General features: G+C 47.1%; 1 protein-coding gene across 1 annotated transcript; it reads right to left on the bottom strand.

Annotated features, from left to right (window-relative positions):
• Window positions 1-11,036: 11,036 nt before the first annotated feature.
• On the bottom strand, window positions 11,037-15,074 carry LOC116981992 (oxytocin-neurophysin 1-like). The gene is made up of 3 exons (XM_033035255.1): window positions 14,955-15,074; window positions 12,468-12,672; window positions 11,037-11,092 (listed from the first exon to the last, which is right to left on the bottom strand). The coding sequence occupies exons 1-3, from the start codon at window positions 15,072-15,074 to the stop codon at window positions 11,037-11,039; spliced, it is 381 nt and encodes a 126-aa protein (XP_032891146.1).
• Window positions 15,075-15,293: the final 219 nt, after the last annotated feature.

Below are 15,293 nucleotides of genomic sequence, written 5' to 3'. Positions count from 1 at the left end.
GCTCTTCCATCCATTATGTCCGCGACAAACATGACACTAAATCCCATTGTTCCTGCTTATCCTATTTCTATAAGCCTCCTCAATGCCACTATCATATCTACTGAGGCTAAGTTTTATATTACTGATATCTGCAGTGTAATTAGACATAAATACGGATTGTGACTCAATAGAAAGACAGCTACAAACACTAAGGGGCAGTGTACATCTGTTAATTCATCTGGTGCTCAGCTTCACGACTAACCAAGTGCCTCATCTTTCAGCTTTGATGGGTGGGATGTTACAGGAAAAAAAACATCACATTCTTTTCATGTTACACAATATTACCCAAACTTTTAATTTATTTACCCAATAGATTTCGAACATAGAACAGTGCAGCACAAGAACAGGCCCTTATGTCCATGACGTCTGAGCTCAACATGATGTAGAGATCGGGCGGCACAGTGGAGCAACGGTAGAGTTGCTGCCTTAAGGGGCTGTCCCACTGCGGCGACCTAATCTGCGAGTTTAGAAGAGTTTGCCTTCGACTCAAACTCGCAGCATGGTCGACACGTGGTCCTAGGAGGTCCTATGAGGTCACTGGAACTCTCCTTCATGCTCGAGGGAAGTTCCCGCATACTTGCGGCCTAAGCTAGGTCGCGTAAGATTTTTCAGCATGTTAAAACCATTTCCGCGAGTAAAATGTGGTCGGCATGGTTCTTTTGAACTCGTAGTGCAGTGGAGTGGGGTTGCTATTTAGTTACAGGCAGTCGAGGGCAGACGTAGGCAATTTCCTTCGCTGACTGGGTATTTTGATTGGCTCATTGGAGTTTTCAGGACCAAGGAAAACCGACCAGTAGGTAAAATGCCCGCTAACTTTATTAAACATTGTCTGACTTCTTAAAAGTATCTCCACTCCTTCTCCCCCCCTCTCCCCCCCTTCTCTCCCCTTCTCTCCACCATCCCCTCCGCACTCTCTAAAGGACGTACCGTGCACTGTGCAGCCGTCTTTTACCTTCCTCTTCATCGCGGGTGTGAATTTCAGACAGCGCTCCCCGCTTTCCCTGGCCCCCGCCTTTGCGATGTGTGTGTGTGTGTGTGTGTGTGTGTGTGTGTGTGTGTGTGTGTGTGTGTGTGTGTGTGTGTGTGTGTGTGTGTGTGTGTGTGTGTGTGTGTGTGTGTGTGTGTGTATGTGTGTGTGTGTGTGTGTGTGTGTGTGTGTGTGTGTGTGTGTGTGTGTTTGCGGTCGATCCAGCTCGTGGTTTCAACGCGGACGGTCGATACAGCTCGAGGTTTTCCAGGCGAGTGCCCTTGAGCTTGAACGTCAAGGACCCTCTTCTTAACTCACGGGTTTGGTCGCCGCAGTGGGACAGCCCCTTTACAGTGCCAGAGACCCAGGTTTGATCCTGACTATGGGTGCTTATCTTTACAGAGTTTGTACGTTCTCCCCGTGACCTGTGTAGGTTTTCTCAGAGATCTTCGGTTTCCTCCCACAACCCCAAGACGTACAGGTTTATAGGTTAATCGTCTTGTATTAAAACGTAAATTGTTCCTAGTGTGTGTGGGATAGTGTTAATGTGCGGGAATCACTGGTCGGTGCGGACTCGTTGCCCAAAGGGCCTGTTTCTGCACTGTATCTCTCAACTAAACTAAACCAAACTATCTCATCTTTAGACTTTAGACTTTAGGTCATCTCTTATTTGTTGGCACATAATCCATACCCCTCCATTCCCTGTATATCCATCTGCATTTCCAGAAGCCTTTTAAAAGCCATTATCGTATCTGTCTCAACCAGTAACCCTGGAAACAGGCTCCAAGCAGCCACCATCTTCTGTGTAATAAAGTTTCTCCGCACTTCCCCTTTAAACTTTGCCCCTCTAACGTTAAACATATGCCCTCTCTTGTTTGATTTTTTCATCCTGGGAAAAAGGTTCTGAATGTCTACCCTATCTATGCGTCTCATGGTTTTATACCCTTTAGAAACTCCGGAAGTGGCGGCGCTGAGATACGGCTGCGGCTCGCCTGCAGTCTGTCTGTTTTTACTTTTTTGTGTTGTTTTTTTTGTCTAGTTTAGTAAATTTTTTGGTATTAGGTGGTGTTATGTGTGTGGGGGGAGGGGTGTGGGGGGAGGGGGGGGGTGAAACAGGGCTTTCTGTCTCTCCCTTCGGGGGAATGCAACTTTTTTGTCGTATCCCCCTTCTCTTCCCCCGTCTGCGCTGAGGCCTAATGGCGGAGCTGGCGGCCTCCAACCTGCGACCGACCTCGAGGGTCCGGAGATAGAGCCAGCCAGGACTCACCAACGCGAGGCTGGCCGTCTTCGAGCTGTGGCGACGTCCGGGCAGCGGCACGACTCGGCGCTCCGGTGAGGGCGGACGGCGCGGGGCTGAGACACTCCCGTGCGGGCGGCACGGCTACCGGCTGGAAGGCGCTCCTGTGTGAGCGGCGTGGGTCCCGGCTGGAAGGCGCTCCCGTGTGGGCGGCCCGGTGCGGGGCTGAGACGCTGCCGTGTGGGTGGCCTGGCTACCGGCTGGAAGGCGCTCCGGTGAGGGCGGACCGGCTCCCGGCTGGAAGGCGCTCCCGTGGGGGCAGCCCGGCGCGGGGCTGAGACGCTGCCGTGTGGGCGGCCCGGTGCGGGGCGGAGACGGTGCTCCGGCGGCTGAGGCGGCGTTCTGGCGGTGGCGACCTGGATCCGGTGCTCGGCCGCGGGCCAGTGGATGACAATGTCGGGAGCTCACAGGTCACAGGCTGGTGCCTGTTTTCCGGAGCTCCCGTTGCAACAGCTGCATCCGCTGGACTGGAGGGCGGCAGCTTCGACCACCCCCGGGCCGCGGAGCTTGAACCGCGGGACTGATATCATCGCCCGGTGGGGTATCGCCTCGGCGCAGAGGGAGAAGAGGAAGGAAGAGACAGTAACTCTAAGACTTTTGCCTCCATCACAGTGAGGAGGTGTTTGGTGAACTCACTGTGGTGGATGTTAATTTGTGTTTATTGTGTGTTGTTATTATTACATGTATGGCTGCAGGCAACAGCATTTCGTTCAGACCGAAAGGTCTGAATGACAATAAAGGAAATCTAATCTAATCTAATCTAATCTAATACACTTCAATCGGGTCTCCCTGCAAATTCCAGCATTCCAGATAAAACAATCCAAGTGTCCAACATCTCCCTGCAGCTAATACCCCCAAATCCAGGCAACATTTTGGAAATGTATGCAAAAAATTGCAGAGAGTTGTGGACCTAACCCAGACCACCAGAAATAATCAAGGACCAGTCTTACCCCATTCACTCCCTCTTCTCCCCTCTCCCATCAGGCAAGAGGTACAGAATTTTGAAAACACATACTTCCAGATTCAGGGACAGTTTAAATCCAGTAGTAATCAGGCAACTGAACCATCCTCTCATCAGCTGGTGCGCAGCCCTGACCTCCAATCTACCTCACTGGAGTATTTTGAACTATCTTTAATTGGATGTTATAAGACTTTATTTTTTTCACTAAATATTGTACCCTTTATCCTTTATCTATACACTTTGGATGACTTGAATGTAATAATATAGATTTTTTCTTTGAATGAATAGCACTCTGCAGCAGCACAGTGTACCTGCAAAGTGCACCATTATTAAAATGCCATTCATTTATCTATATTAATAAAACTAAGATCTTGACCACTTTCTGACTTTTCTGTTTCGTGATTTCTGAAAGAATGCCACCACTTACGGCCATCATTTCTGGCCACCTCGCTCAGAATCCCCCTCCGCTGCGCTGGACCAGAGGATTTTTCCCATCGATGAAAAATCAAAGAGTTTTTAATGTTTTTAAAAATGTTGACATTCTCTCTGCTGTCCCTGCTGGTGGCAGGTGGGAGGGACTATAAAACCAGGAAGTGTCGTGCCTCACTCAGTCTCTGCGAGATGGAGGAAGCGAGAGGGTCACGGCTCTCTGAGCTGTGAATAACACTGAACGAATGTCTACTCATCGGTGAGTCCCCTTAATGTGGTTGTAAAATGTTTGCAAAATGTTTGCAAAATTGTTTGGCTTGGCTTTAAAAGAAATGTTTTCAGAAAATGTATTTGTTGTAAAATGTTTCCAAAATTGTTTGTCTTGGCTTTTAAAAAAATGTTTTCAGAAAATGTATTGGTTGTAAAATGTTTGCAAAATTGTTAGTCTTGGCTTTTAATAAAATGTTTTCAGAAAATGTATTGGCTGTAAAATGTTTGCAAAATTGTTTGATTTCGCTTTTTAAAAAAAGATTTCAGAAAATATATTGGTTGTAAAATGTTTGCAAAATTGTTTGTCTTGGTTTTAAAATGGTTGCAACATTTTGGAAAATGCGGATGGATAAAGCGTGAATAAACATTTTATTAGATCGGGACTGTGTTTAATTGCAACATTGGCGCTCATTCCCGTGACTTCCACTTAATGGCATGTTGGTGCCGATAACGCAATGTCGGTTAGCGGCAAGATGGCGCTGATGCGTCATTTCCGGTTCATGGCAAAATGGCGCTGACTGCAGAAGGCACAGAGTGAAGACATCGTTGAATAATTCAAGAGAGCTTACTGCTCTGTATATGGTGAGTGTGTTTGTTGGACGTTATTTAAAGCACGTTTTTACTTCAGCAGCGGAGTATGCGTGTCCTGTTTGGGAGAGATCATCCCATGCCAAGAAACTAGACCCAGCGTTGAATAACACCTGCCGCTCAATCACTGGCTGCTTGAAGCCCACCAACATAAACAACCTGCACCTCCTCGCTGGCATTGCCCCTGCTGATGTGAGACAGGAAGTCGCCAGCCGAGTAGAGATGACCAAGGCCACCAGTGATGAACGCCACCTCCTCTACGGACGTGTACCCCCGGCCCAACGGCTGAAGTCCAGGAGAAGCTTTCTCAGCCATGTCCAGCCCCTAATAGCATCACGGGAAGAAACCAGACTCCAACTATGGACAAAAAGGCTTGAGGACGACCCCCCTCCTACTGACATGGGTATCCCTCCTTCTGAAGCCCTCCCTCCGGGCTCAGAAGCACCATGGGTCCAGTGGAAGATGCTCAACCGCCTGAGAACAGGAACAGGGCGATCAAAAGCTGCCATGGCCAGGTGAGGCTATGAAACTGGCCAAACCACCTGTGAATGTGGAGAAGAGGACGATACAATGCAGCACTGCCTTGTCTGCCCCCTACTACCCAACCAGTGCAGCCCAAAGGATCTTGCAGTGTTCAATAAAAACGCAAAGGACTGTGTAAAGGAATGGGAAACTGTCATATAGCCAACCAGCTTCAAAGACACGAAAAGAAGAAGAAGACTTCAGCAGCAGCCTCTACAGGAGGCTTTAAACATTTGAATCATTTGGTTTACACACTGTATGTTTACCACGTTCTGAGTTACTTGGCATTTTAGTATTGGTTGTGAGTGTGTGTGTGAGTGGGTGAGTGTGTGTGTGTGTGTGTGTGTGTGTGTGTGTGTGTGTGTGTGTGTGTGTGTGTGTGTGTGTGTGTGTGTGTGTGTGTGTGTGTGTGTGTGTGTGTGTGTGTGTGTGTGTGTGTGTGTGTGTGTTTGCATAAAATGTATTGGTTGTAAAATGTTTGCAAAATTGTTTGTCTTGGCTTTTAATAAAATGTTTTCAGAAAATGTATTGGTTGTAAAATGTTTGCAAAATTGTTTGTCTTGGTTTTAAAATGGTTGCAACATTTTGGATAAAGCGGATGGATAAAGCGTGAATAAACATTTTATTAGATCAGGACTGTGTTTAATTGCAACATTGGCGCTCATTCCCGTGACTTCCACTTAATGTCATGTTGGTGCCGATAACGTAATGCCGGTTAGCGGCAAGATGGCGCTGAGGCGTCATTTCCGGTTCATGGCAAAATGGCGCTGACTGCAGAAGGCACAGAGTGAAGACGTCGTTGAATAATTCAAGAGAGCTTACTGCTCTGTATATGGTGAGTATGTTTGTTGGACGTTATTTAAAGCACGTTTTTACTTCAGCAGCAGCCCACTTCAGGAGGCTTTCAACGTTTGAATCATTCGGTTTACACACTGCATGTTTACCACGTTCTGAAGTTACTTGGCATTTTAGTATTGATTGTGAGTTTGTGTGTGTGAGTGGGTGAGTGAGTGTGTGTGTGTGTGTGTGTGTGTGTGTGTGTGTGTGTGTGTGTGTGTGTGTGTGTGTGTGTGTGTGTGTGTGTGTGTGTGTTTGTGTGTGTGTGTGTGTGTGTGTGTGTGTGTGTGTGTGTGTGTGTGTGTGTGTGTGTGTGTGTGTGTGTGTGTGTGTGTGTGTGTGTGTGTGTGTGTGTGTGTGTGTGTGTGTTTGCAGAAAATGTATTGGTTGTAAAATGTTTGCAAAATTGTTTGTCTTGGCTTTTAAAAAAATGGTTGAAGAAAATGTATTGGTTGTAAAATGTTTATCTTGGCTTTAAAAAAATGGTTGCACTCCAGTGCTTGTGGTGGCGGCAGCCACCGATGCCCAATGCCTGTTGGCGAGGGTGGTGCCACGGACCTTGGCTGGAGCCGAGCCTGGTGCTGGAACTGGAGTGAGGGCCGAGCCCGGGGCTTGGGATGGGTCCGTGACTGGGGCCGAGAAAGAAGCCGCGCTGGAACCAAGGACAAGCCTGGATCCGTGGTCAGGGATGAGTCCGGAGATGAAGCCGGGGCCTGGACTGGAGCCCAGGCAGCGGCCGAGCTGACGGCTGGAGGCTACAGCCAGAGCCGGGCCGAGTACGATAACCAGGCCGACTTCCAGGCCCTGGTACTGCTCTACGACCTGGGTTGGTGCTGGGGCAGGAAATGGGAGTGAGGGGAGGAGGATGAGGGAAATGAGGAGGGAGATGGGGTGGGGAGTGGTGTGGTAGAGGAAGATGGGGAGGGGGGTGTGGAGGAGGGAAATGCAGAATCGTGGAGGGAGATGGCCCCTCCCTATCTAGACCCACCCTCTCTACCCCCCTCCCTCCCCCTCCCTTGCCCTCTCCCTCTCTGCCCTCCCTGCTCCCCCACTACCTCCTCCCTCTCCCTCTACCCCTCTCCCATTCTCTCTCTACCTCCTCCCTCTCTGACCTTCTCCCTCTCTACCCCCCTCCCTCTCTGCCCCTCTCCCCCTCTACCCCCTCCCTCTACCATCCCTCTCTACTCCCCACCCCCTCTCCCTCTCTATCCCCTCCCCCTCCCTCTCTATCCCCCCTCTCTCTCTGCCCCCTCCCTCTCTGCCCCCCAACTCTATCCCCCCTCCCATTCAGCCCTTCGAGCCTGCACCGCCATTCAATATGATCATGGCTGATCATCCATCTCAGTATCCTGTACCTGCCTTCTCTCCATACCCCCTGATACCTTTAGCCACAAGGGCCACATCTAACTCCCTCTTAAATATAGCCAATGAACTGGCCTCGACTACCCTCTGTGGCAGAGAGTTCCAGAGATTCACCACTCTCTGTGTGAAAAAAGTTCTTCTCATCTCGGTTTTAAAGGATTTCCCCCTTATCCTTAAGCTGTGACCCCTTGTCCTGGACTTCCCCAACATCGGGAGCAATCTTCCTGCATCTAGACTGTCCAACCCCTTAAGAATTTTGTAGGTTTCTATAAGATCCCCTCTCAATCTCCTAAATTCTAGAGAGTATAAACCAAGTCTATCCAGTCTTTCTTCATAAGACAGTCCTGACATCCCAGGAATCAGTCTGGTGAACCTTCTCTGCACTCCCTCTATGGCAATAATGTCCTTCCTCAGATTTGGAGACCAAAACTGTACGCAATACTCCAGGTGTGGTCTCACCAAGACCCTGTACAACTGCAGTAGAACCTCCCTGCTCCTATACTCAAATCCTTTTGCTATGAAAGCTAACATACCATTCGCTTTCTTCACTGCCTGCTGCACCTGCATGCCCACTTTCAATGACTGGTGTACCATGACACCCAGGTCTCGCTGCATCTCCCCTTTTCCTAGTCGGCCACCATTTAGATAATCGTCTGCTTTCCTGTTTTTGCCACCAAAATGGATAACCTCACATTTATAAATGTGAAGAATTCCTAATTCTTAAACTGGGACCTCTGGTTCTGAACTCCCCCAATATTGGGAAAGTTGGCCACGACAAGTAATGATCAGCCATGATCATATTGAATGGCGGTGCAGGCTCGAAGGGCCGAATGGCCTACTCCTGCATCTATTTTCTATGTTTCTATGTTTCTATGTTTCTATGTTTCTAACATAGGCAATCCTGCTTATAGCTGAGTCTCACATTACGAGTTGACACAAGAGGTACCCCGAGTTAAAACTCGTGGTAATAACGTACGATTAACGTACGGAACTCGAGGACGCAACTTAGAGACTCGTGGCGCTAACGGCAGGCACTCGTGAAACTTGTCAACTCTTGCAAAAAATCACACATGTGTAAATTTTTCCACGAGTCAATTTTACTCTTGTGGTTAAGAATTGAAACATTTTAACTCGTTGTAATAACGCAGTGGCCCGTGCGTTTACCTTAGTGACTCTTGAGTCTACCATGGGAAGTCCTGGGGATGGTGAACCCGGCAGCTGGACAGAGGAACAAAAAAAGGTGAGTAAAAAAAAGGTGATTTCAATATCACCACATGACCTGGGTCAATCGAGGGCGTTTCACCTCATTGCTGGTGAATCTTTTTGAGAGGAAGACTGGTAGAGATGGCTCCAAGAAATGTACAACGAAAGGGAAGAGCAGAGCCTTGCAGAAAACCTGCCAATAAGGCTTTTGTCATACAGGAGGAGGAGGAGAGGCAGCAGGAGAGGCAGCAGGAGAGGCAGGAGGAGAGGCAGGAGGAGAGGCAGGAGGAAAGGCAACAGGAGATGCAACAGGAGATGCCACAGGAGAAGTCAACACTGCCTGTGGGCTCCTTGGAGCAGGGAAACAGTGAGTTTGGAAATCTGCAGATTGCCTCCCAGGTAGCTGCGTTGGAACAATCCTCAGACGCGGATGGAAAGGGAAGATGGCATAAAGTCCTTTTTACTCTCTCCCTTCTGCCTTCACACAAGCGTCCTCACATCACACAAATGGCTGCTGCATACAGCACTTGAATAAAAAACATCACCATCCTGGACTCCAAAAGCCTTCTTGCAGACATGTCTCCAAATGAGCCAATTTAACCAAGGGAGGATTTTTATAGTGTGTAAAAATTATACATCACATAATTTGTACCATGTGATGATTTTACAACATGTCGGTAGACAATGTTTGCTCAAGATTAACGGGACAGGAACTTGTTAACTCGGGAGACGAAAATGGAACATCGCGGAAATGACAAGTAAACGGAAAACTGCCGTCTACCCGTGGGAACTCGGTTAAACTCTTGATCTTTCACTTGGTATCTCGTACACAACCACGAGTCTTTCACTCGGGGTACCTCTTGTGTCAACTCGCAACGTGAGACTCAGCTTTTAATACCATTGCACCATATCAAATTTAGGCCCGAACTGCAGACCTGAATGGTTCACCTTCCCCTCCCCACAACGTGCCCGTCGGACGATGGGACCACTAACCCACCCGAAGGTTCGTCGGACAACGGGGCCCGTTTGAAGGCTCAGTGGACGACATAACTGGGAGGAAGCTGGAGATGTCGGACGTGAGGAGCAAGGGCTGGCAGGAGGGTGACCCCGGGTAATGCCTCCAGTGTCTTCAAGGTCGGCTGCAGGAGGCGCCCCTGGGGCGAGGATGGTCAGGTGAGGAGAGGAGAGGAGAGGAGAGGGACGTCAGTTCGCTGGAACTGCTCCAGTAGATTAATTAGTTCAGAGATACAGCGCAGAAACAGGCCCTTCGGCACACCGAGTCTGCACCGACCAACAATCCCCGCATATTAACATTGCCCTACAAACACTCGGGACAATTTACATTTACACCAAGCCAATTAACCTACAAACCTGTACGTCTATGGAGTTTTGGAGGAAACCAAAGATCTCGGAGAAAACCCTCACGGTCACAGGGAGAACGTAAAACTTCGTACAGACAGCACCCGTGGTCAGGATCGAACCAGGGTCTCCAGCGCTCCAAGCGGTGTAAAGCAGCAACTCTACTGCTGCGCCATCAAGCCGCCCTAATTATATTATTAACTCTATTCAGAATGTACCATTAAATGTTTTACATTCATTGCTTGAAATGTAATTTGTGAAATACGAACACAGACATCAGGGCAGTACTATAGGTGCTGGCATTTGTCAGTGACAGACATTTCATGCATTCAAAAATAATCTCAAAAAAGAGCAAGGTGTTTGTATTTTGTTTATTTAATGTTAATGGTTATTCCAAGTGTTGCATTATTTCACATTCATTTATAACGCTCTCCATAATGTTTGGGACTGAATCTGATCATTTATTTATTTGCCTCTGTACTCCACAATTTCAGATTTGTACTAGAAAAAATCACGTGGTTAAAGTGCACATTGTCAGATTACAATAAAAGCCATTTTTATACATTTTGGTTTCACCATGTAGAAATTACAGTCAATCATCCGATCTGAACCCAATTGAGAATGCCTTTTATATGCTGAAGAGAAACCTGAAGGGGACTAGCCCCCAATACAAGCATAGGCTAAAGATGGCTGCAATACAGGCCTGGCAGAGCATCACCAGAGAAGACACCCAGCAACTGGTGATGTCCATGAATCGCAGACTTCATCAGCCATTTCATGCAAAGGATATGCAACAAAATACTAAACATGACTACTTTCATTTCCATGACATTGCTGTGTCCAAAACATTATGGTGCCCTGAAATCGGGGGGACTATGTATAAACACTGCTGTAAGTTCTACATGGTGAGACCAAAATATATAAAAATGACCTTTATTCAAATCTGACAATGTGCACTTAAACCACATGTGATTTTTTCTATTACAAATCTCAATTTGTGGAGTACAGAGGCAAATAATTAATTAAAGGGTCTTTGTCCCAAACATTATGGAGGCACTGTAACAAACACATGTCTGAAAACCTTTACAGGTTATAATTTCTATCTATTCAGCATCAAAACGTAATAATATTAAACATTTATCGGCTTGAGCTTTAGGTAGCGAGGGTTTGCGCTGCAGATCACGTTTCCCCAGAGACGCGCTTTAATCTGAGGAGAAGATGCTCCTGGAGTTACACGCAGGATCCAATGTGCAGCTCTCTGCAATGAATGAACAGCACAAGTGATGTTTATTATCGACATACATTCAACCATCTCCAACAGCAGCGTTACCATCGCAACGTTTAAGAAACAATTAGCCTGGTACATGTTTAGGACACGTTTAGGATTTGGGCCAAACACAGTACAGACTGGTGTAGATGGGACATGTTGGCCGGTGTGGGCATGTTGTGCGGAAAGGCCTGTTTTCACGTTGTATGATCTATGACTAAGGCTATTGAAACCATTTAAAGCATAACATTGCCAACTCATGAGACATAGAGAAGGAATTAATATCCATTTGAGCTTGGTGAAAATAGATTATGAAAGAAAACTGGCAGGAAACATAAAAACTGACTGCAAAAGTTTTTATAGATATGTGAAGAGAAAAAGATTAGTTAAAACAAATGTAGGTCCCTTGCAGTCAGAAACATGTGAATTGATCATGGGGAACAAGGACATGGCAGACCAATTGAATAACTATTTTGGTTCTGTCTTCACTAAAGAAGACATAAATAATCTGCCGGAAATAGCAGGGGACCGGGGGTCAAATGAGATGGAGGAACTGAGTGAAATCCAGTTTAGCCGGGAAGTGGTGTTAGGTAAATTGAATGGATTAAACGCCGATAAATCCCCAGGGCCAGATAGGCTGCATACCAGATTCTTAAGGAAATAGCCCCAGAAATAGTGGATGCATTAATGATAATTTTTCAAAACTCTTTAGATTCTGGAGTAGTTCCTGAGGATTGGAGGGTAGCTAATGTAACCCCACTTATTAAAAAGGGAGGGAGGGAGAGAGAAAACGGGGAATTACAGACCAGTTAGTTTGGTGAATAACCAATCCATGGAATGGACCAGGTAATGCTGGAAGTAGTCAGCAGATTGGGCAGCATCCGTGGAGAGAACTACTATCTACCTCTTTGGTGATCAACCGACTATCCTTGATCGGACTTTGCCGGTTTTACCTTGTTCTAAACGTTATTCCCCTATCGTGTATCTACTGTATAGACGGTAAATGGCTCGATTGTAATCAGGTATTGTCTTTCTGCTGACTGGTTAGCACGTAACAAACTCTTTTCACTGTACCTCGGTACACGTGACAACAAACTAAACTCAAACTAAAAGACTTGGCTGAATTGAATTGAATTGAATCCTTTATTTGTCATGGGGCTCCCAACATTTTCTGCTTCTGTTCCAGATTTCCAGCATCAACAGTTTCTGTTATTATTAAAACGCTGCAGTTTTCTTCCCATTAACACCCAATCCCCAATCCCTCTGCTAGTTCTCTCCATCTCCCCCACCCCGGAGCCATGGTGTTGGGAAGTGGAGGAACTAAACTGAACTGAACTGAAAGCGGTTTAAAGTGGCAGCATCTCACCAGCAGTGCAGCAGGTTCCCGCTGCGGCACATTTCCCACCGTTCGTGCCACAGAGCCTGCCGGCAGGTTCACAGGGAGAGAGCAGGTAGGATTCCTTTTGGCACCTCAATGTCTCCGACGTTCCGAAGAAGCAGCCGATCTCCTCCCCGCAGCAGATCTTCTCCCCGAAGCACTGGCCTCTGTTGCCGGGGCCACAAGACATGCACTGGGCAAGAGCACAGAATGAATTATATCAGTAAGACCAGTCTCTGACAGAGATAAACCAGTATCACCAAACCCCAATGGCAACACCAATCTTGTTATGGAAAAGCGAGGCACTGCAGATGCGCAGGCAGGTGGGACGGGTGTAGCTGGGACATGTTGGCTGGTGTGGGCACATTGTGCTGATGGGCTTGTTTCCACACTGTATCACTCTATGACTCTACAAAAAAAAGACACAACAGGGAAACAGGCCCTTCGGCCCAACTTGCCCACGCCTACCAACATGTCCCAGCTACACTGGTCCCACTGGCCCATATCCCTCTACACCTGTCCTATCCATCAACCTGTCTAAATGCTTCTTAAAAATGGATAGGTGACAAATCGGGTCAAAAGTCCTGGCATCTAACATCACTTATCCATGATCTCCAGAGATGCTGCCTGACCCATAAAATATAGGACCAAAATTAGGCCGTTCAGCCCATCGAGTCTACTCCACTGTTCAAACATGGCTGATGTATTTTTCCCACTCAACCCTAATGTCCTGCCTTCTCCCCGTAACGTTATTGTCAAAGAGCGATATTATTTAAGAGTGTTCCCCTGTTGATCAATCACACCAAGATTAGTGCCATTTAGAATCTTTATAATTGGTATATTCGTTTGGTCGACAGGGTCTGTTCATTTTCATTATCAATCTCAGCTACCAATCCCTATGCCCAGCCGCACACAAACTGCCTCTCTCTCTGGTGGAATTATAATACCTTGAGAAAATATTTTTGGGCCCTGAATAATTTGTCTTTTTCTGAATTAATTTTGCTCTGACTTGAAAACTCCAATCTGATAACTTGAGAATCTTCCATTCTATTGAAATACAAAAATAAATCCTCAATATTTGCATTTGTGGTTAAACTCCCAGTTTCCAGTTGTTGTCCATCTACACTGTCAGTTCCAGTAACACACCTCTTTGCTGGACAATGTCAAATGTGGCTGCTTTGTCTTTGGGATGAATTGTATCAGTGTTGGACAGAGAAACAATTTGCAAATACTTACATTCTCAATCCCATTCCCTTTGCAACCTGTCTGACTGCAGGCTTCTCCACTGCCGTAGTGAAGCCCAACATATGGGCCAAACGCAGGCAAATGGGACTAGTTTACTTCAGAGATACAGTGTGGAAACAGGCCCTTCAGCCCACCTGCATACAGCGATCCCTGCATACTCACACTATCCGACACACACTAGGTACAACTTACAATTAAACCAAGACAATTAACCGAAAAAACCTATAGGTAGACAAAAATGCTGGAGAAACTCAGCGGGTGCAGCAGCATCTATGGAGCGAAGGAAATAGGCAACGTTTCGGGCCGAAACCCTTCTTCAGACTGATCGGGAGTGGGGGGGCGGGGAGAAGAAAGGAAAAAGAAGGAGGAGGAGCCCGAAGGCTGAGGGATAGGAGGAGACAGCCCGAGGGCTGAGGAAGGGGAGGAGACAGCAAGGACTAACAAAATTGGGAGAATTCAATGTTCATGCCCCCAGGATGCAGACTCCCCAAGCGGAATATGAGGTGCTGTTCTTCCAATTTCCGGTGTTGCTCGCTCTGGCCATGGAGGAGACCCAGGACAGAGAGGTCGGATACGGAGTGGGAGTGAGAGGGGGTAAAAAACCTATACATCTTTGGAGTGTTGGAGGAAACCGGAGATCCTGAAGAAAACCCACCCAGGTCATGGGGAGAACGTACAGACTCCGTGCAGACAAGCACATAGTGTCAGAATCAAACGCAGGTCTTTGGTGCTGTAAGGCAGCAACTGAACCAGGCACCAAAACCATCAGATTAGTTGCATGTCGTTGGGCTGTAGGGCCTGTTTCCATGCTGCATGACTCGAAACACCAAGTACCATTATCCTACACAGTAGCTCCACTGAGAACAACTGATCTCTGATTTGCTGAGGGCAATATTCCCTGGAGCGTGAGTGTTCAGGACACATTTTTGTCAAGGATTAGTGTGGATGACACACTAAGACCACAGTTAAGAACAAAGGGTTTGCATTCAACAGTCTGTACGGGACGGGTCACTAACTCTTATACCACAGCCAGTCTAGTTGGAAGCCAACCTTGGTTAAGGACCATGCTAATGCCTGTCAGAGGCTGTGGGAAGAATCCTGGGCTACATTCAGTACGGAACTGTTGTGACATTCCGTACTGGTTCTCAACGTGAAAATGCCATTTTGATGAACAAGAAACCATGACGAGCCATTAGTACTGGACGATGCATGAAGAAAGCTTCTCCTTACCTGTCTGATGTCCATGTCCATGATGGATCGTTTGCCTCCTTGAGGACAGTTGCTGATGTAACAAGCCGAAGCGATGGAGACGAGGAAGAGGAGACCGACAGTGAGGCAAGCGGAGTGCATGATGTTCTCCTGGTGTGTCTGACAACAGGAAACCTTCCAAACTGCACTGAGCAACTTCCAATCCACTCCCTTTTTATACCCTTCAGAATACTCCGTGCACTGCGATGCTATCATGTTACTAATTTTTTGTTAGCTGATTACACTCATACAATGCAACTCACAATTCACCTGAGGTCAATCCATGACCTCGATATTTTAATTTTACAAACGCTTAATTTG

This window comes from Amblyraja radiata, chromosome 1 (assembly GCF_010909765.2).
Source record: "Amblyraja radiata isolate CabotCenter1 chromosome 1, sAmbRad1.1.pri, whole genome shotgun sequence".
Lineage (NCBI taxonomy): Eukaryota > Metazoa > Chordata > Chondrichthyes > Rajiformes > Rajidae > Amblyraja > Amblyraja radiata.
This window is presented reverse-complemented; position numbering and strand designations above follow the sequence as displayed.

Bases quoted from the DNA above. Each gene is read 5' to 3' on its own strand.
- LOC116981992 (XM_033035255.1), bottom strand. From the start codon at position 15,074: ATGCACTCCGCTTGCCTCACTGTCGGTCTCCTCTTCCTCGTCTCCATC. The intron at 12,673-14,954 runs GTAAGGAGAAGC...GCTCTTGCCCAG, and splicing joins TGGACATGGACATCAGACAG to TGCATGTCTTGTGGCCCCGG. The intron at 11,093-12,467 runs GTGAGATGCTGC...CATTCATTGCAG, and splicing joins GGGAACCTGCTGCACTGCTG to AGAGCTGCACATTGGATCCT.